A 22,151-nucleotide genomic window follows, 5' to 3' on the forward strand; every position below is an offset into this window, starting at 1 on the left:
AATCCCTGTGCACTGTTGGTGGGAATGTAAATTGGTGTAGCTACTGTGGAAAACAGTATGGAGGATCCTCAAAACTTTAAAAAAAGAAGTACCATAGGATGCAGTAATTCCACTTATTGGGTATTTCTCTAAGTAAACAAAAACACTAAGTCAAAAAGATATATGCACCCCTATGTTTATTGCACCCTTACTTACAATAGCCAAGATATGGAAGCAACCCAAGTATCCACCAACAGATGAACTTATAAGAAGACATGGTGTATATATACATATACGTAAATATATATAAAGAACCATTACTGAGCCATTTGTAACAACACAGATGGACCTAGAGGGTATTATGCTAATTGAAATACATCAGAGAGACAAATACGATTTCACCTATGTGTGAAACATTAAAAAAAACCCAAATAAACAAAAAGCATAAACAGACTCATAAGTACAGTGCAGTGATGGCTGCCAGAGGGAGTGGGTGGGGAATAGGCAAAATGGGTGAAGGGGAGTGGGAGATACTCTTTCAGTTATGGATTGAATATGGTACTGGGATACAGAATATAGAGAAACAGGAAATAACCGCTAATGGTATTGTGATAGGATTCTATGATATCATATGGTAGCTACCTATACTTCTGGTGAACATAGCATAACATATAGATACAAGATACTACTTCATAGCAGTAAGAAGGGCATAATTTCAAAAAATGAAAAATAAAAAAAACATTAAGTGCTGATGAATGAGGAGTATGTGGAGAAATGGGAAACCTTTTACATACACTGGAGGGAATGTAAAATCATGCAGCCACTGTAGAAAAGTTTGACAGTTTCTCAAAATGTTAAACACAGAATTTTCATATGACCAAGCAATTCCACCACTAGATATATACCTGGAAGAACTAAAACCACAGCCTAACAAAACCTTGTACACAAATATTCAGAGCATTATTATTCATAACAGCCAAAAGTGGAAACAATTTGAATGCTCAACTGAGAAATAAATAAACAAATGTGGTGTATCCTTACAAGGGAATTTTACCCAATCAAAAACAAACAAAAAAAAAGAATGAAGTACTGATACATGCTATATCATGGGTAAACCTTGAGAAACATTACACTAAATGAGAGAAGCCAGACACAAAAAGACATATTTTATGATTCTATTTATATGAAAGTTTCATAATTGGCAAATATGTAGACAGCAGATTCATGGTTGCTAGGGGTTGAGGAGAGGGGGATTAGGGGAATGACTGCCGAATGGCTATCAGCTTTCTTTTTAAAGTTTTAAAAATGTCCTGGAATTAGATGGCGTTGATGATTGCATAAGAATATAAATACACTCAAAGTCACTAAATTATACATTTTAAAATGGTGAATTTTATGTTGTATAAATTTCACCTCAATTTTTTTAAAAACTAGGTGAGGTATTTCTTCACTCTCACAGACTAGGATGCAACTGGGGCTTCTATACATTGCTGGAGGGCAGAGTCAAAAACTTCAGTAATTTCCCATGGTGTTAAACATTCAGTAAACATATGATCCAGCAATTCCAAGAAAAATAAAAACATATGTCCACAAAAGGACCTGTATACAAATGTTCATGCCAGCATTATTCATAACAGTCAGAGGTGAGAAGAAACCATCCAAATATAAATCACCAGGTACACTATATTCACACCATGGGATACTACTCAGTGATAAAAAGGAATAAACTATTGTTACATATAGCAACATGGATAAATCATAAAAGGTTTATTTTATGCAAAATAATTCAGAGTTACAACATATAAATTATATGACTTCACTTATATTAGGTTGAAATATAGGAAAAACTATGCTAATAGAAACCAGAGAACTGGTTACCTCTGATGGGATGAGAAAACGGAATGAAGAATGAAATAACCTTCTAAAACAGAAATGTTCTATACCTTGATTTTAGAATAAATTACATGGATATATGTATTTATTAGAATTCATCCTGTATGCTTAAAATGTGTGCATTTTATTGTATATGGATTATCAGGAATACAGAAGTCTCCCCTCATCTGCCAGCGGATACATTTCAAGACCCCCAGTGGATGCCTGAAACCTCATATAGTAACAAAGTCAACGTATACTGTTTTTTCCTATACATACACACCTATCATAGTTTAATTTATAAATTAGGCATATTGAGAAATTAACAATAACTAAAAACAGAATTATAACAATATACTGTAATAAGAGTTATGTGTATATGGTCCCTTGCTCTTTCAAAAGATCTTATTATACTGTACTCATCCTTCTTGTGATTATGTGAGATGATAAAATGTCTGTATGATCTGATGAAGTGAGGTGAACGAAGTAGTGTTAGGCTACCACTGACCTTCTGACAATAGATCAGAAGGAAGATCATCTGCTTCTGGACCATGCAGATAAGGGACTACTATATTATAGAAATTTTAAAAATTTACATAAGGAGTATTCTATGGGGTCTTATGTAAACCTTTCTCACTGATCATAGCACACTGTAGGTGCTCAATCAATACATAAGGAAAGAAGTGAGATAAATATGTAGACTATTTTATAGTCATGGCCAAATAGTATCCTGTATGACCCTTAAGGAATTTACAATCTAGTTCAGAACATGATGTATCACTTATGAACCAGCTCATTATCCTCCTATAGATGCCATAGCAGCCTCTGAATTATACTGTCTCAAGGGAATCCACTTTCAAATTCTGAATCTTCCTGTCTTGCTAATTCTCCATTTTTTACCTTTCACTGAGGTTGTGTTCAAGGACTTGATCCACTGAATTTTCCCTGGTTTTCCAGCCCACCCTCACTTGAGACATGGACCACACCTATCAGTTCCACACCTATCTTTTCATATGCTTAGCCTATGAAACTAAAAACATAATCTTCAAAAACCCCTAAATTCTCTAATCCACCAGGATATTGAGATTATAAAATGTGAAAATTAAATTTAAAAGATAGCAAGAGAACACATTTCAAAAGATAATATACCAACAGTTAACAAATGAATCAAATACGAATATTGCTGAAGGCCTCAAATTAGCAGGAGATAAAGGCTCAATCTAAGCTAGGCTTGGTATGAACAGGGAAGAGGAACAGGTGGAGTCCTAAGCAAAAGAAAGAAAATAGGAAAGTGATGACTATTACAGAAGAATGGACAAATTCATTCATTTGCCTAGGCTCTAGAATTAAAAAAAAATTAAATCTGGATAGGTGAGAGGTAGTCTGAAAAAGATTAGGCCTCATTTCATAATCACAAAAATTGTAGGGTAGATTGAGCAGATACAGTCTTCATTTACAAATGAGGAAACTGCCTAAGGTAATAAAACTTCTTAGGAATAGAGTCAATACTGAGTGGAATTCATTTCTCCTGATTCACAGCCAAATGTTCATTTAATTAGACCACGATTCTGCTCAGTGTTCTACAACTTGGCTTAATAAAACTCTAAAGTTTAAAAAAAAATTTTTTTAATGTTTATTTATTTTTGAGAGAGAGATAGAGAGATAGCGCGCGCATGAGCGGGGGAGGGGCAGAGAGAGAGGCAGACACTGAATCCGAAGCAGGCTCCAGGCTCTGAGCTGTCAACACAGAGCCCAACCTGAGGCTTGAACTCAGGAGCTGTAAGATCATGACCTGAGCTAAGGTCAGCTGCTTAACTGACTGAGCCACCCAGGCGCCCCTGCTTAATAAAACTCCTTAGGGGCGCCTGGGTGGCTCATTCGGTTGAGTGTCTGACTTCGGCTTGGGTCATGATCTCACGGTCCGTGGGTTCAAGCCCCGCGTCGGGCTCTGTGCTGACAGCTCAGAGCCTGGAGCCTGTTTCGGATTCTGTGTTTCCCTCTTTCTCTGACCCTCCCCTGTTCATGCTCTCTCTCTCTCTGTCTCAAAAATAAATAAAATGTTAAAAAAAATTAAAAAAAAAAAAACTCTTTAAACAAACTTCTCACACAAATAACCTTGCCCCTTCCCCATTCAGTTCTTCTTGAATGTATACCCTTCACCTGAAGCATACCCTAAGATATACTGTAACATAAAGTTTATCATCTTATCAACAGCCTGATTACTGACATGATAGGTAAGGGGGTTTCTATGCATACAGGGCATAGACACATGACCAAGTCTTTTCTGTAGCTACTGAAAGATTTGAGCTCCAAAAATATTTTTTTTAAATTAACCTTGAGTTACAGATTAGAAACTTATTAACACCAGTAAAACAGACTTTCTGCTTATTCATAGCTTGTCATTATCACCTATAATGAAGTAAAGGGTGTGTCTAAAACCATATGGTACAACTATGTTACTGTTTCCTCATTATTATAAATAAGAAAGGTAACTCGGTTTTCACTAGAACATAAAATGAGCTTCATTTTTTATTTTCTTGAATAGAAATGTGTTTAAATATTTCCCATATCCCCTAAACTTTCCAAAGACCCTATTTTCCCTTCCTATCACTTTAATTCCCTACACTAATTTTTTCAAGAGTACACTGAACCTGTCTCCACGTCAAGGCCATTGTTTTTATCTAGTACTTAACCTTAGTCATCTACTGACAGGCCTATTTTTCAAGTCTTGGCCTTCTTGAAATCTTGAAGATGGAGGAGCTGGTGTAGAGTTCACCAGAACGATAGCCCTTACTAAGCTCTCTGTGATACTAGTTAAGCTTTGAAAAATGTTTCATTTCATCCTCATAATATTTCAGAAGTATTAATTACAGCCTTTTCAAAGATTAAAATTAAGGTTCAAAACTACCCAAAGCCAGACAGTGAAGACTGCATGAGCCCAATGTTTGTAATTCTGTGACTTCTAGGAAGTTTCGTTCCCAATTCTCTTCCCACCTCTACGACCTTTTCTCCATCTTTCTCACTATTTCATCATGGTCTGCTCATCACTGCTTCTCTTATTTCACATGCCCTCCTGGGTAATGTCATTTCCTCAAATGACTTTCCTTAAAGTCATTCCTTAAATGACTTTAACTGCATTCTATATTCGTGTTTCTCAATCCTAAAGCTTTTAATAAACATAAAAATCTTGTGCTCTTTCTGTAGGTTTACATTTTGGAAATAGGTTGTTTCCCTCAAACAGAAATTCTCATGTTGAATGCTTTGTTCAAACTATACCTCCATCTGCCTCCCAAGATCTGATAACCTCTTCCGCATCACCCTCTGGCTGAGGGTGTCTAGGTCTCTCAAACCAATCTTTTCCCTCTCTTCACTACCTTCCCCCACCCCCCACCCCCCATCTCTCCTACCTTACAAACAAGTATTACCGATTGGTAATATAGTTTCATGATTCTCTCCCCAGGTCCTTCAACCTAAAGCCATCCACAACTGAACTCTCATTTCCCTTAACCAACCTGAACCACCTCTTTGTATTCTCCATTTTGGTTAAGGGTTATTACAATCCTATGCTTTAAGGTACCCATCGGTGAAACGGTGATATTGGCACTAACCTCCCTGACCTCCACTAGTTCGAAAATCAACCATTATACAATGAGTGACTATTACGGCCAGAAGTTAATGAATGCAAAATGGTACAAGATTTAATCCTTTTCCTCCTTCACAAGTTTACAAGCAGTAACAAACCCAAAATAATTTTGTGAAGCGTTTTCCCACTTACAAAATTATTTTACTTTACAACATATTTTAATGTACTCCTTTCTGTAATCCCATTATTATCCCCATGTTACAAGTAAAAAAACTGGCACTCAAAGGGATTAGGTAATTTAACCAAAAGTTACACGCTGCTAAGTGGCCGGTCCAGACCCCAAACCCTAAAGCTTGAGATTTCAAATTCCATTTTCTATTATTGTTGAAATAAACTCCACAAAACGAAAACAGAGACCAAATGAGCAGCACACAGTCAAGTACCAAATGGCACAAGGCGACGTGAACTCGCTCTAGGCTGCGAGTCGCCTGGCCCGACCTTCGCTCTGACGCCCCCCTCCCCCCACAGGCTGCTCCCGCCCTGGAAGTCCCTCTGCGGCCTGGCCTGTCTCCGGCCGGCTGGGTCGGCTATGACCGCAGGAAAACCTCGCTCCGCGACTCGGGGCGCGCCGGGCAGAGGCTGCCGCTGCCAACCAGCCCGGCCTGGCGGGAGGCTGAGTCCTAGTTCGGCCGCAGCCACCACGCCTCCAGCCTCCGGGACAGCCGACCCGTGGGCAAGGAGCGTACCTGGTGAAGGAGGAAGCTGGAGGGCTAGCGGTCCCGGCAATCTTAGTAGGCGGGAATGACCCTGGTGGAGGGTTGGGCTGGCCACCTGGGCTAACTGCATTCACTACGTTAGGTAAACAAGGAGCCACAAGGACTCCACGGTAGCGGTGGGACCCAAAGCCACCGGCGGAGAGCGGTGACCACTGGCCTGGAAGGCACAGCTATGGAGGAGGGGCGAGGGGAGGAGACGCGGCCCGTGGGGGCGGGGCGCGCAGCGCCAGGAGGCAGGCACGTGGGGGCGCGGCGCGCGGCGTGAGAGAGGGCGGGGCGCGCGTACGGGCGCCGCGGCCGCGTGACGCGTTTTCAAATCTTCAACCGCCGCAGCCCACTCGTTTGTGCTTTACCTCTTCCTCCTCCGCGCCTTGGAGCCGAACCCGGCCCCGGAAACCCGGACGGTAGACGCGGCATCTCTGCTGCGTGGGTGTGGTAGTCTGCGGAAGGGAAGAGAAGACCCGCGGATAAATCGGCCTCGACGCGCTGTGTTTTCGTGGCCGCCCGGCGCGACACTCTCCCAAACCCAGTATGTAGGTGCCGGGCGGCTGCCATGAACTCCGTAGCCATGAGGATCCACAGCAAAGGACATTTCCAGGGTATGAAGCCCCTCCCCCGCCCCCGCAGTCCCTTTAATCCTTCCCTCTCCTCGTGGTTCCACCTTTGATTCTCTGGAGTTCTCCCCCCGGGGGTCTCTGCTCCTTTTCTTTTATGGCTCGTGCGTCCTTCTCTGTGGCCTGAAGGAAGGCTCTGTCCAGGGCTTTGCCTCAGAAAGGGAACGGATCCCATCCAGGCCCCTCGCACTGCTCATGCTCTAGCCGCTGCCCCAGATTCCCGGTTGTGCCGTTGATTGTACAACCAGGAAACAATGTGCGGACCCGGGACCTCGCCGAGCCTCGGACAGATGCTGAGACTCAGCTCAGGCCCTTTGAGGCTGCCGCCGAGCCCTCTATTTGAAAGCAGAGGTGTTCGTGGCTTTTAAGTTCCTGATTAAATTGGGTGGCTGTGGGTGGGTTTTTGGTCTTTTTGAATGTATTTATTTTTCACTCATAAAGTTGAGGGATAGTATTTGTATTTCAAATACACCTTTGCTGTTTCAGCATTATAGACAAACATTTTCATTTTCGATGACTTTGTATGGTAGGTGCATTGCATCCTCCCAAGGTTTTCTTTTTAATGTGTCTAGTATATGTAGTAGTACGTGTATAGGAATCTCCATCTTAACGAACGGATTGTATTCTGAAAGTTAATTTTTGAGGCAGTTGTTTCGATTTCAGATGTTTTCAGGGGAAATAATGAAGTGAATGGTGATTTGGGTCTTAAAATGTACCATTGAGTTCTTAATATATAGACAAACTCTATAGGAAACTAAACTTCGGCATCTTGAGGATTAGGTCATCGTGGGTAACAGGTTTCTTGTATTGGAAAGTGTTAAACATTTTAAGCCCCTATTTGAGTGTTCAACAGAATGGCAGATGCTCCATAAATATGTGTGAGTAAATAGCTCACGGAGTTTGCATCCTAAGGAGGAAAATCTTTCAAAAGGGTTTTATGTAGTTTCCCCCGAAGTACATAAAAATATGAACAAATACATAAATATTTCCTGCAGATTCAACTTTTGGCTAGAGCAATAATTATTTTACAATATCTGTGAAAATAAGTATGGTATTTTGGTTTTTTATTAGGTGGTACTACAAAGAAATATGTTAAAATGCTTTTGAGTGGAGGTGCCTAGCTCAGGCGGTTAAAGCCTCTGACTTTGGCTCAGGTCACCATCTCACGGTTCAGGGGTTTGAGCCCAGGTTCCGGCTCTGTGCTGACATCTCAGAGCCTGGAGCCTGCTTCTCATTCTGTCTCCCTCTCTCTGCCCCTCCCCTGCTTGTGCGCTCGCGCGCTGTCTCTCTCTCTCTCTCAAAGATGAATAAACATTAAAAATGATTTTTAAAAAGTGCTATTGAGTGTTTAATTGGCGGGATTATAAAGATTTTTTTCTCCTCTGTGGTATAATGTTCTATAAGAAATAATTTTAAAATAGTAGAAATTTTTTTGTCCATATAAAACATCTAATTCTACATTTTTTAAACAACAGGTGGAATCCAAGTCAAAAATGAAAAAAACAGATCATCTTTAAAATCTATGAAAACTGATAACAAACCAGAAAAATCCAAATATAAGCCACTAGGGGGAAAAATATTTTACATTGACTTACCTTCTGTCACCGTATCTGAAAAACTGCAAAAGGACATTCAGGATCTGGGAGGGGTAAGTCAAAACTATACATTTTGACAAAGGAATAATTTGTGACTAGTACTTTCTACTGTGAAATCCTTGAAGATACTCATTTTGGGAAACATAATCATGTAATCACCAAGCTTAAAATTTTTATGAGCTGTTTATCATCAATGAAAAATTATTTGTTTTAACCTATTGTAGCATAATAGAACTTTTATGTTTCTGTGATTAATGTAAAGTTCACGAAGTTTGAGAACTGTGACTCCCTTGGCCTGGTGGAACCTCTGCTTGCGTTCTCATTATTATGTTGGTATGTCCTCCAGAGAGCAGCAGCTCCTTGATTGTGATTATTAGGGAGCTACATAAATCTGTCTGGACTAGCATAACAGTAAGAATGTCATTTACAGAACAAGGAAAAAACCTCTAGAAACCACAACGAGTTAAAATTAACTCTCAGTGGTAACAGTCTCAACAGAATGAATGTCATTAAGGGAACAATTTTGGGTTAACAATTTTAAAAGCCCTCTTTCCTACCTTACGCTTTGACTAAATGATTAAATAATTAGAAAGTTTGAGGAAAATTCTAAGATTTTCTTAGGAATAAGGTTAACACTGGGCAAATTTTAGCAAGTGAGGTTAAGAAGTCATTAATTTCTTTCCTAATTCGTCCTATTTAAAAAAAGGTTTGTGCTGCACTTTGAGTTTGTTGAGGTCAATACCTTTGAATAAGCGAAAGAATCCTGGCATTTCTAGAACAGAAATTTGCAGAGGAACATGTAACAAGTTTCTTGGAATTGTTTGTTGGTGTGATATTTACTTATTTATCTTTGAAAAGCTGTTCTACTTTGTTACTCATGTTATTAAAACATTGTCACATTTGTCATAGCAGTAACATGTCATAATGACCCTATGACTGCATTCCTAAAGATCATGTCTTATAGGCCTGCCACCTTGGAACAAAGACTCCTTCGTTTTAGGTAGTAAGTACTTAAGCATCCAGGGAAGTGAAATGACTGGCCCAGTACAGGATCAGCCTAATTCCCAGACTGACATGCTACTCCACTATTCTTTTCCTTTAGGAATTAATGGCTATAAAGTAGCTTTCTGGTTTAGTTTCACAGCTTTCTCAAATATGAATAACCCATTAACTTACATGATATAAATCAGTGATTTTAGATTTGTATTTTTAGCAGAACTCTTCAAGCAAAATCATTCAGAAGTCCACAGTGTATAAAGCCAGTAAAAAGAAAACTGTTCTATATAAAACTGCACTTACGGTTAGTGCAGGGATGCTTGCTCTGCCTCCTTTCTCTCTCATTCCTACAGCAGTTCCTGAGGCACTTGCAAGAAACAAGTTTTGGATTAACTTAGGCATTTGATAATAGTTGGGTTTTATACAATTCAAATTTTATCCTAAAATGGTTTGAAGTAGACCAATGAAGTGAAGATTATATTAAGAGCATAAATTTCCAGATTTTTTCCCTCAAGCTGTGGATTTTCAACTAAACTTGATTAACTTTTTTTAATGTTTATTTTTGAGAGAGAGAGAGAGACAGAGTATGAGCGGGAGAGGGGCAGAGAGAGAGAGAGAGAGAGAGAGGGGAAGACACAGAATCCAAAGTAGGATCTAGGTCCTAAGATGTCAACGCATAGCCCGACGAGGGCTCAAACCCACAAACTGCGAGACCATGACCTGAGCCACAGTCGGACTCTTATCCAACTGAGCCACCCAGGCGCCCCTGATTGATTAGCTTTTAAAAAAATTTTTTTATCAAGTTATGATATCTCCCCTACACTATCTTTCCAATAATTTAGTGATGTCCTGATTTCTGTTCTTAGCACTTTACCATCTGTATAATTAAAAAAAAAAACTTTGGTAATGGTCATCTTTTACATGAACTATAAAAGAATCTTGACCTCTAGACAGTAAGAGTTTTAGGGCTCAATGTTAAGGAATATTTAGTTGAATAGATATTCCTTGAAAGGCTGATGCTTTTTAACGCATTTTTTAGGATTACTTAGACCCTTTTCATTTTGTAATTGATCTTCAGATTATTACCAGTGTTTTTTTTCTGTACTTGTCCACTTTATGAATTTGTTTTGTCTACTCTTAATGAAAACATACCCCATTTATCTAGAGAGTACACTTCTGAGACATTCAACCACTGAAAACACAGCAGTGAAGTCTGACCTATTGGGGAAATATATTTTAGTAGTGGCAAGGAATATAGCTGTTGTAAAACCATCTAAAAAGGACATGGAACCAACCACATTTAGGCCCATATTTAAACATTTTGTGCCGAAATAAGGCAGTTGGAGAAGAACAGAGATGTAAGGACAAATGCCATATCATGAACTTTGAGGACAGAGTTCCTTATCTGATGTTCACTGTAACCTTCAGTGACTAAGAAATAAGTTTTGAGTTTACTCTTGAAAAGACCTAAATTCAGCAACAGCTAACAAATTGAAGACTGATGAAACTAAATCAATTCTATAGGGCATGGTATTAAGTGTTTTGGTAGATTCAAAAATGAATCTTAAGTTCATCCTGCCTTCAACTTCTGATCTTGGTAGAGATTACATGGGCACAATTAATTGTAACACAACATACAGTGTCAACAGGAGGGAGAAATTACTTCCAGTAGAGAAATTTTGGAAGCTTATTTGCAGACCCAATTTTAACTCTGCTTTGAAGACTGATTATAATTTGGGCATGTGCAAATTCATTACAGAATTGTTTCACTGGTATCTTTCATATACCAACACTATTTTAGCTGCTGGAGATGCAAAAATAAGATGTACTATACTGCGCTTAGTCTTTGGGAATATGAATCACCTAAATCATTTACAATATAGCATTGTCCGTGTCTAACAGAAATTATGTTGAAATTGCCATTAGAATACAGAGAAGAAAATGATTAACTTTGCCTTCAGAAATCATTGCACAGGTAGAGTTTAACCTAAGGCTTGAAAGTCTAGTAGGAATATACCAGGTAGAGTCAACAAACTAAATAGAGGAAAGAGTATATTTGAAAGTTTTTTTTAAGTTTATTCTTGAGAGAGAGGGAGACACAGAATCTGAAGCTGGTTTTAAGCTCCAACCTGTCAGCACAGCCTGACACGAGGCTCTAACTCCCAAACCGCAAGTTCATGACCTGAGCCAAAGTCGGACATTCAACTGACTGAGCCACCCAGGCACCCCTAGGAAAGAGTATATTTAAAATATGGGGTGCCTGGGTGGCTCGGTTAAGCGTCCAACTCTTGGTTTTCAGCTCAGGTCATGATCTCACGGTTCATGAGTTCAAGCCTGCTTCAGGCTCTGTGCTAACAGCCTGACACCTGCTTGGGATTCTCTTTTTCCCTCTCTCTCTGCTCCCCTCTCCTGCTCGCTTGCTCTCTCTCTCTCTAAATAATCTTTAAAAAAATGAAGCTATATGCATGTTATATGCTAAAATTAATTACCAGTGGGTCAAGGCCTAAACATAAGAGCTAAAACAAAATATAAGGAAAAGTCTTCATGACATTGGATTTGGCATTGATTCCTTGGATATGAAATCAAAAGCACAGAGAATAAATGAAAAAATAGATAAATTGAACTTCATAAAAATGAAAACGTTTGTGCACAAAAGGATATTATCAAGAGGGCAAAAACACACAAAATGGGAAGAAAAAGTATTTGCAGATCATGTACCTGGTAAGAGGTTAATATCCAGAATATATAAAGCGCACCTGTAGCTCAACAACAAAAAAACAACCCAGTTAAAACATGAGTAAAGGACTAAAATAGACATTTCTGTAAAGAAGATGTACCAATGGCTAATAAGCACATGAGAAGATGCTCTACATCACTAATCATTAAGAAGATACAAATCAAAATCACAAGGAGATACCATGTCACATCCATTTGGATGGTCACTGTCAAAAAAATAAGTTGGCAAGGATGTGTGGAATTTGGAACCCTTGTGCACTGTTGGAGTTATAAAATGGTGCAACTGCGTGGAAAACAACTTATATCCAAAAGATTTGAGAGGAGGGCCTTGAAGAGATATGTTCATAGTGGCATTCACAATAGACAAAAGGTGGAAACAACCCAAATTTTCATCAGGATCAATGGATGAACAAAATGTGGTCTATACCTGCAATGGAATATTATTCAACCTTGAAAAGGGGTGAAATCCTTTTCCATGCCACAGTATGGATGAACCTTGAAAACACTGTCCTAAGCAAAATAACTCAAATACAAAAGAACAAGTACATGATTCCACCTGTATGAAGAATCTGGAATGGTTAAATTCATAGAAACAAAGTAGGACACAGGTTAAGAAGGGATAGGAAGAGAAAAAAAAAATGGGGGGGGGGCTTGCTGTTTAATGGATTCAGAATTTCAGCTTAGGATGATGGAAAAGTTCTAAAAGTGTATAGTGGTAATGGTTGTACAACATTGTAAATGTACTTAATACCACTGAATTGTGCACTAAAAAATAGAATAGTCAATTTTGCATATACTTTATCACAATTTTTAAAAAATATATAGGAGATTGGGCTTGTTTTGAAAAATTGGAACGTCTGGCAGCACTGAAGCCACATATTTATGAAAATGAAGAAAGCATTTGATGTGTAAATTGTGAATTTATATTCCTGCTGGCACGTGTAGGCATTTGAGTTTATAGTCCCTGGAATTAATAAATGTGAATATCTTATTTACTAGTTGATGAAATGTTGCTCAGAAAAAAGGAAATAGTGATTTACATCTAGCCACTGGTATAAGCAGCAGATTCTGCTTAATGCTTAGATGGAATTAATTCATGTTACATGTTTTGCTGTTTTTATTGTTATTTCCATTTATGTTGTAAGATCCTATAGAAATTAGATACAGCTTTTTAAAATATTTTAGAAATTTTTCATTTATGGAAATAGTTAATGATTGATAGTATTTATGTCTACTTTAATTTTCCTGTCCTTGGATGGGAATGATCTTTGATAATGTTGACATTTGGTACCTGCATTTATAAATTCAGGCATTTAAACAGTGGTTTTCAAAAATTTTAGTAGGGTAATTGTCTTTGACCTTAGACTCAAAGGGTAAGGGTCCCCTCGTATACGTAAAGATGTTATAACTGATTTTGAGCTGTACTGTCCAGTATGATAGCCATCTGGCACACGTGGCTATTTAAATTTAAGTAAAATTTAAAATTCTGTTGCTTGGTCACATGAGTTACATTTGTTACATTTTAAGTACTCAGTAGCCAAATGTGGCAAGTTGGCTACCATATTGGACAATATGCTGGTAAAGAACATTTTCATTATTGCATTAAGTTCTACTGAACTGTAGTGCTTTAGAGGATGGACTTGAGTCACAATACCTATGTTCAAGTTCTGTTATTTACTGGTGTTGTAACCTGCAGCAAGTCGCTTAACTTCTCCTTAGTTTTCTTCTCCACAAAATGTGGATATTAGCAGTATTAGGACCATGGAGTTGTTGTGGATTAAACTAATTGGGATATATAAAGTACTTAAAAATAGTATCTAGCCCATGCTGGTTGTTATTGGAACTCCCGTTGTACTTGCTCAGAACTCATAGTCAAAAGAACACCTTATAAAAACCCCCAATTTACAACTTAAAAAAAAATTTTTTTAATGTGTTATTTTTTGAGAGAGATAAAAGAGTGTGAGCACGGGAGAGGCAGAGAGAGGGAGACACAGAATCCAAAGCAGGCTTCAGACTCTCAGCTGTCAGCACAGAGCCCGATGTGGGGCTGGAACCCATCAGTCATGAGATCATAACCTGAGCCAGTTGGACCCTTAACTGACTAAGCCATCAGGCGCCCCTACAAATCATTACAACGTATCAAATTTGCATTTTATACTAAAAATATGAAACAGTCTATGGTTTATATGGCTTATTTGAAAATACTTTGGTTTCCTTTAGCGAGTTGAAGAATTTCTCAGCAAAGATATCAGTTACCTTATTTCAAACAAAAAGGAAGCTAAATTTGCACAAACGTTGGGAAGAATTTCTCCTGTACCAAGTCCAGAATCTGCATATACTGCAGAAACCACCTCACCTCATCCCAGCCATGATGGAAGTTCTTTTAAATCTCCAGATTCAGTAAGTATCTTACATTCACAAAGGCCATAGCTGGAGGATCTCATGAGACTGACAGTCGAGTTCACTTAGGTAGAATATCTACATTGTGTGTGGCTTTCCAGTCATTTTTTTTTTTTTTTTAATGTTTATTTTTGAGAGAGAGATAGAGTACTAGTCGGGGAGGGACAGAGAGAGGGAGACAGAGCATCTGAAGCAGGTTACAAGCTCTCAGCACAGAGCCCCAACATAGGGTTTGCACCCACAAACTGCGAGATCATGACCTGAGCTGAAGTCATTGCCTAACCGACTGAGTCACCCAGGCACCCCAATAAAGTTATTGTCTTAAAGTATGGTGATTTTCTCCTAATACTTATGCAGTCATGCTCGGCTAAAATAATAGCTTTGCATTTGGGGATGACTTTTATTTTGAAGAGTAATTTACAACTAAAAGTAAGAGTAGATCATTATTTAAAGAAGAAATGGAAACTTTTTGTTTGCTTCACAGCGTTAGTAAGCAAACAAAGATTCTGTAGGCCAAATCCGGCCTGCCACTTGTTTTTTACAGCTTATGAGCATGGTTTTTATATCTTTAAATGCTTGGGCAAAAATCTAAAGAATATTTTGTGACAAATTTAAATTCAGATGTCATTGTACATAAAGTTTTATTAAAATACAACCAGTCCTGTTTGTTTACAAATTGAGTTTCCTATATAGGAAGTATTGGATAATTGGGGCAGATACTATATGGCCTGTAGAGCCTAAAACATGTACGATTTGGCCCTTTACAGAAAAAGTTTGCCAGTCTCTGTTTTAGTTATTTAGTTATCTCTAGTACTCTGTTGACAGTAAGTTTGAAGATTATAGTCAAGGATAAATTGTGGAAGGAGAAAAAACAAATACACAGAAGGGGAAAAAAGTCCAGGAAGGCTCATGCATTTTTTCACTTTAATGCTTTTTTGCAGGAATGAGATTATATACTAGTGAATGGTTCCAAATGAACTGTTGCTCATAGCATTTCAATTGCATCTCCAGTATTTTGCTTAAAATGTGAAATGAAATACCATGTAAAGACAACATATACAATTGATATTCTTAGATCTTCATTTGAATAGGGAATTAGAATCTAAACTTAGTTTTTAATTATAGACAATTTCAGAAGAATCTAGCTATTTTATTTTTAATGTTTAATAGAATTTACTACAAAACTAACCTATGGTCTCATTTGTTTAGTTGCTCTATCAAGAAAAGAAGCATACTTTAATAGATCTTATTCCCAAGACTCTAAGGAACTCACTTTTACTGTACATTTATTGTGTTGATAGTCTGTAATACTTGTACAGATACCTTTCATTTATTTTTGATATTTTATTATTAAAATTTATAAATTGTATCTATTTATTTTAGCTATTTTTAATTTTTTCCCAATGAGGCATTATGTTATAATGTTTAACGTTTGATCTCTGGTCTTTTTATAGGTGTGTTTGAGCAGAGGAAAATTATTAGTTGAAAAAGCTATCAAGGACCATGTAAGTATGAAATTTAAAAACTGACAGTATTTATTCTGTTATTAAAAATTCAAGTGGAAATGGAGATGTTCCCCAAATCTTCCTTTCCTAATTTTAAGTAGAAAAAGCGTAAATATCAGCATGTATCTTGTTTTACAAAGAACAGAATCTACTTTTCATGAAGAAACATCTCCATCTTGTGGCCTTTTAAAATATTACTGCAGACGTATGAAGCTTATGGCATTTTTGTATTTTTAAATGAAATTTCTTGAAACTGTTAATTGGAAGGCTACAGTGGGATTAATTGTGAAGTATATGGGAATATATTAAACAGGGTTGATTTTAGAAATCGCAAAATAAAAACTGGTGTACTCTTTGCCCTTGTAACTGTGTATGTTACTGAATACCCACCTCAGTGACATTAACCCTCAAATAATTTTTAAAATTTAGCTCATTTAAGTTAGTAATTTTCTAGAAAAACTATCAAACCTTTTTTATTTTACAGGATTTTATTCCTTCAAATAGTATATTATCAAATGCCTTATCATGGGGAGTAAAAATTCTTCATATTGATGGTAAGGATTTTATCAATTTTTTGACAATATTTGTTAAAAGTATTAATTTGTACCCCTTGGTTCCCAACTTTAGGTAGGGAGTATTCTGATAGCAAGAGGTCCTATAATGGTAATTCTTTCACCTAAATCTAGTAGTAAGAAAATAGCAGTGCTTAACTCTAAAGATAAAAATGCTAACCTTAAGCTTTTTTTTTTTTTAATGAAGACATTAGATACTACATTGAACAAAAGAAAAAAGAATTATATTTACTCAAGAAATCAAGCACTTCTGTAAGAGATGTGGTATGTTATTTTCCTTAATTTTTAAACTAATCACAGTGATCAAGGTTGGTTTTTATTTATCTATAAATTATTCTTGCCAAGTAGAAAATATTACTTGCCAGCAAAGGTAAGCCTTTGTACTGTATCCATCTTTCTGTTATTTGAATAAGGTATTATGTATCATTTAACTTTAGGATTACTTGTGAGGTAAAAGTTGTTCCTGGGAGGCTGGCATAGTTGTATTTATTTTTGGTTGCTTCTTTGGCTGCTGTTGCTTTTTATTAGATACTCATGTTCAGTTCTGAAGGAAAACATAATTAGCTTATTGCAGGAGAAGCTTCTCATATATATAATTTATTTCTTTGGTGAACATAAATAGGAAATGTGTTTACTTTTCAACTGCTCTAGATAGCATTATGACAAAATCTTGTTATGCACTGTGGCTTTCTGGCCTGAACTCACAATATTTGCTAATTGAGTGCATTAGGCATTGCAGTGTTAGACCTAATGTTTCCGTATCTTGTGTCTTCCCTTTTCAAAAACTAGCTTCCTCCTTAGAGCCTTTATACCAAATCAGGGCTTTTCCATCCTTTAAAATAAGTATAATAAAACTTACCTCTTTTGATCTCTATCCTTCCCTGATAACCATCCAATCTTTTTATCATCTAAACTCAAATCTCCACTTTCATACTTCCCATTCACTCTTTAGCCTATGAAGTATAAAACTCCGGACTGATTTGCCAAATGGAGTTAACACTTTTTTTTTTTAATGTTTATTTATTTTTGAGAGAGAGACATACACAGAGCTGTTAGCACAGAGCCTGACGTGGGGTTTGAACCCACATGCTGTGAGATCATGACTTGAGCTGAAGTCATACGCTTAACCAACTGAGCCACCCAGGCACCCCTGGAGTTAACACTTTTTAAAACGAGTCATATTGGTTCTGTGAGCTTTTGTTCATCTCCTTTTTAGTTTACCTGTTTTCTTCTGGAACTTAATCATCTCTCATTTTTCTCACAGTTCTCATACCAGTGTGTTCTTTTGTGGTCTGCTTTTTCTTCGTCAATCCTTAAATGATTAAAATATAAAAGGAAAATTTTATAGAAGAGTATATGTATAAACACATGTAGACATAAATAGGCTGGCATGTTAGGGAAATTTTCTGAAATCAAATGCACCTTGATTTTTGTGTGGGAGAATGATAAATGATGAAGCAGGAAAAATTACGAAGTTCAGATAGGACCTTGCACATTGTATAAAGGAGTTAGAGTTTATTTGGAAAGGTTTGGAAAATTACTGAGACTATTAATAGAGTAACCTAGTTGAATAGATATGAAAGGTCTGGTTGCCAGTAAAGCATGTTTGCTGGTAATAGTGACATTGGGACAGTGACTTTTAAACTCTTCTGAACACAGTTTTCAATAAGAAACATATTTTACATCATGAGTATTCCATATATGCATGTTATGTGCAAAGATACCTAAAGTCTTAATGAATTTTGTATTTTTAATAAGTTTACATTTGTACAAGATAGGAACAATTTGCAGAAAGTAACAAATAGTTTACTTAATACTTAATGCTTTGAATATCTTATTTACAAGTGATAAAACAAACCTCCAAATGGCTATTTCCAAATTTTAAAAAATTATGGGTGAATATACCTTAATTGAAATATGCTAAATAGCATTAAGCTACCTTTACTGTTCTTTACAGAGTTTTTGGATGGTATATAGAAACAAATACGAAAATGTAAACTCACAAGGACATTATGGTCTCTGAATATACAAACGTATTTCTGTCTACATGCAGTGTATTTAAGTACATATCTGAAACAAGTTTCATGAAATAGTACTTACCCTTAATGTGATTTATGCCAGTATTTCAATAGTATTGTATTTTCGTTTGTAAAAAATACTAGTCACAACTCTTAAGTTGATATTAACCTGCTAATAGGTCATGGTTCATAGTTTAAAAAGTATTCAGGGATATTTTGTTTACTTACAACCCTCAATATTCAACAGATATTCAGTCCTGTTAAGGGCCCGACACTAGGGGTTGTTGCCCTGGTGAAACAAGAAAAACAATGAAAGTGTGATAAAATAGCTGTGAAACAGATCTTTTCTCTCAAAACAAAAAGGATAAGAATACCAAATTTATCTGTAGTCCAGGATGTATACTTGTCAGGGATTGATTGATTGATTGTATGTATGTAAGAAATTTTGTTTGTATATGAGAAGAAAATGTTTCTGGAAAATTTGGCTTGCCAAGTAGTAAAGTTGAATGAATGCATTTTGCTCCACTGTTTAAAGTGCTTCGAGTTTTTTTTTCTTTTCTCGGTTTACTTGAAATTTTGGGGAGTGTGTGCGTGTGTGTGTGTGTACATGTACATATACACATACATATGTACATGAAGAATATTGGTCTTCTTTTTCTGTTTTGAGTCTTTGGTTTTAGCGTCAGGGTAATTCTCTCCTCAAATGCTGGGATGTATTTCCACTTTTATTTTCTAGATGGGTTTTTGTAGAATCAGTTTTCTTTCTTTTTTTTTTTTTTTTTTAATGTTTATTTATTTTTGAGACAGAGAAAGATAGAGCATGAACAGGGGAGGGGCAGAGAAAGAGGGAGACACAGAATCCGAAACAGGCTCCAGGCTCTGAGCAGTCAGCACAGAGCCCGACGCGGGGCTCGAACTCACGGACTGCGAGATCATGACCTGAGCTGAAGTCAGACACTTAACCGACCGAGCCACCCAGGCGCCCCGAGTCAGTTTTATTTCTTAAATGTTTGGTTGAATTTCCTAGTAAGGTTATCTAGGTCTGGAATTTTCTTTTGAAAATCCCCAACTATGAATTCAATTTCTTTATTAGATAAAAGAAATTTCAGGTTATTTCTTCTTGAGTGTATTTTGGTGTTTGGAATTTGTACTTCCTGTCTAAGCTGTCAAATTGATGGCAAAGTTGTTTATAATATTCCCTAATTAAGCTTTTAATGTCTATGGAGTCTGAATGAGGTTTCGTCTTTCATTCCTGAGATCATTATTACATTTTTTCTTCATTAGGATAGAGTTTTATCAATTTTATTAATCTTTTCAAAGAACCAGCTTTGCTGTAAATTTTTTTTGAGCTCTGCTTTACTGCATTCCCACGCAATTTGTATAGAGCTTTATATATATATATGTAGGTGTGTGTGTATGTGTATATAATATATATGTTTATGATATGCATCAAATATATATAATATATATGGTATTTATGGATATAGTATACATACAGACACTGTTTTGGAGCAGCTGTAGGTTCATAGTAAATTTGAGTAAGTGGCAGATATTCCCACATACCCCTTGCCTCTCAGTATACACACAGCCTCCCCCACTATCAACATCCTGCACTACAGTGGTGCATTGATTATAAATTGATGAATCTTTATTGATAAGTCATCATCACTTAAAGTCCATAGTTTACGTTAGGGTTCATTCACTCTTGATGTTGTACATTCTGTAGGTTTGCACAAATGAATAGTGACATGTATCTTCCATCACAGTATCATACAGAGTAGTTTCTCGAAAAAGGCTCCATCTATTCATCTCTCTCTCCCTCCTCGTAACTACTGATCCTTTTTCCATAGTTTGGCTTTTTCCAGAATGTCATATTTGGTATCATATAGTATGTAGCCTTTTCAGATTAGCTTCTTCAGTTAGTGATAGGCTTTTAAAGTTTCTCCATGTCTTGTCATGACTTGATAGCTTTTTTATTTTAATTGCTGAATAATTCCATTGCCTGGATTTGCAACTTTACTCATTCACCTTCTGAAAGACATCTTGGTTGCCATGTGCAGGGTTTTGTTTGGACCTTAGTTTTCAACTCATTTGGATAAATACCAAGGAGTATAATTGCTGGATTAGATGGTAAGAGTATGTTGAATTTGGTAAGAAGCTGCCAAACTGTCTTCCAAAAGGATTCTACCATTTTACATTTCCACTAGCAATGAATGATTGCTGTTTTAATTCTTTTATGGTCAGAACACCCACTTTGTGTGATTTCAGTTCTTTCAAGTTTGTCAAGGTTTGTATCATTGTCCAGAATATAGTCTCTTAATGCAAGTTCCATGTGCACTTAAAAAGTGTATATTCTGCAATTAATAGATGGAATGTTCTCTTTTTTTTTTTTTTTTTTTTTAAGTTTATTTATTTTGTGAGGGGCAGAGACAGAGCAACTAGAGGAGGGGCAGAGAGAGAGGAGACAGAATCCCAAGCAGTATCTGTGCTGTCAGTGCAGAGCCTGACATGGGGCTCAAACCTACAAACTGGCTCAGACCTACAGACCATGAGATATGACCTGAGCTGAAACCAAGAGTTGATGCTTAACCAGCTGAGCCACACAGGCCACCCCAATAGGTGGAATATTCTTTAGATGTCAAATAGGTCAAATTGTATAGGTTTTCTGTATCCATACTGATTTTTTGTCTTATTCTAGCCATTACTGAAAGTGAGAGGAGTACCGAAGTTGCCAAGTATAATGTGAATTTGTGTACTTTTCCTTCCAGTTCTGTCACACTTTTTGACTCATGTATTTTGAGTCTTCTTAGATGTATACACCTATATTATTCTTATGTTTTCTTTGTGAATTAATCTTATCATATGTCCCTCTGTCCCTATTAGTAAGTAACCTTATTGTCATATAATGTCCCTGTGTCCCTGTTAGTATTTCATGTTCTGAAGTCTCTGTGTCTGAAACACTATTGCCACTTTTTTCCTTTTTTTATTACTATTAATTTTTTTTAACATTTATTTTAGAGCGAGAAGGAGACAGTAAGAGCGGGGGAAGGACAGAGTGAGAGGGAGGCACAGAATCTGAAGCAGGCTGCAGGCTCTGAGCTGTTAGCAAGAGCTTGATGTGGAGCTCTATCCCATGATCCACAAGATCATGACCTGAGCAGAAGTCAGACACTTAACTGAGCTACCCAGGTGTCCCCAGCTTCCTTTTGATTAGTGTTTGCATGCTCTTTTTTATTCCTTCTCCATTTACATACCTGTGTGTTTTTTAAATGCGTTTCTAATAGATATTTGGAACTTGTCTGTTTTATTAAATCTGCCAATGTCTGTCTTTTAATTGGCATGTTTTTAATGATTTCTACTTAGTAATTATCAGTATTGTTTAATTTAGGCCTATTAAGTATACTAATGTTTTTCTCTTGGTGTTCTCTGTATTTTATTTCTCTGTTTCTCTCTTTTCTGCTGCCTTTCAGATTGTTGGAAAATTTATCTCTTGGCTTTTTGACCA

General features: G+C 37.0%; 2 protein-coding genes across 7 annotated transcripts in view; one reads left to right on the top strand and one right to left on the bottom strand.

The window, feature by feature from the left end:
• Positions 1-6,385, bottom strand: part of SLC25A40 (solute carrier family 25 member 40) — a 53,044-nt gene extending 46,659 nt beyond the window's left edge. For all 3 annotated transcript variants that reach the window (XR_006210982.1, XM_042965645.1, XM_015535126.2), the window contains exon 1: positions 6,181-6,385. The gene's annotated coding sequence lies outside the window, so the exon portion shown is untranslated. The remainder of the gene's footprint in view (positions 1-6,180) is intronic.
• A 128-nt stretch (positions 6,386-6,513) lies between these two features.
• The window catches only part of DBF4 (DBF4 zinc finger), a 30,243-nt gene continuing 14,605 nt past the window's right edge, over positions 6,514-22,151 (top strand). For 2 of the 4 annotated variants that reach the window (XM_042965664.1, XM_042965679.1), the window contains exons 1-7: positions 6,514-6,809; positions 8,300-8,472; positions 9,633-9,719; positions 14,372-14,551; positions 16,006-16,056; positions 16,541-16,610; positions 16,816-16,892. In XM_042965664.1, the coding sequence (XP_042821598.1) occupies positions 6,764-6,809; positions 8,300-8,472; positions 9,633-9,719; positions 14,372-14,551; positions 16,006-16,056; positions 16,541-16,610; positions 16,816-16,892 (684 nt within the window). In that variant the 5' untranslated portion in view covers positions 6,514-6,763. The remainder of the gene's footprint in view (positions 6,810-8,299; positions 8,473-9,632; positions 9,720-14,371; positions 14,552-16,005; positions 16,057-16,540; positions 16,611-16,815; positions 16,893-22,151) is intronic. The other 2 variants (XM_042965670.1, XM_007076757.3) reach the window with 2 other exon arrangements.

The sequence above is a fragment of the Panthera tigris genome, chromosome A2, assembly GCF_018350195.1.
Source record: "Panthera tigris isolate Pti1 chromosome A2, P.tigris_Pti1_mat1.1, whole genome shotgun sequence".
In the NCBI taxonomy this organism is placed as follows: domain Eukaryota; kingdom Metazoa; phylum Chordata; class Mammalia; order Carnivora; family Felidae; genus Panthera; species Panthera tigris.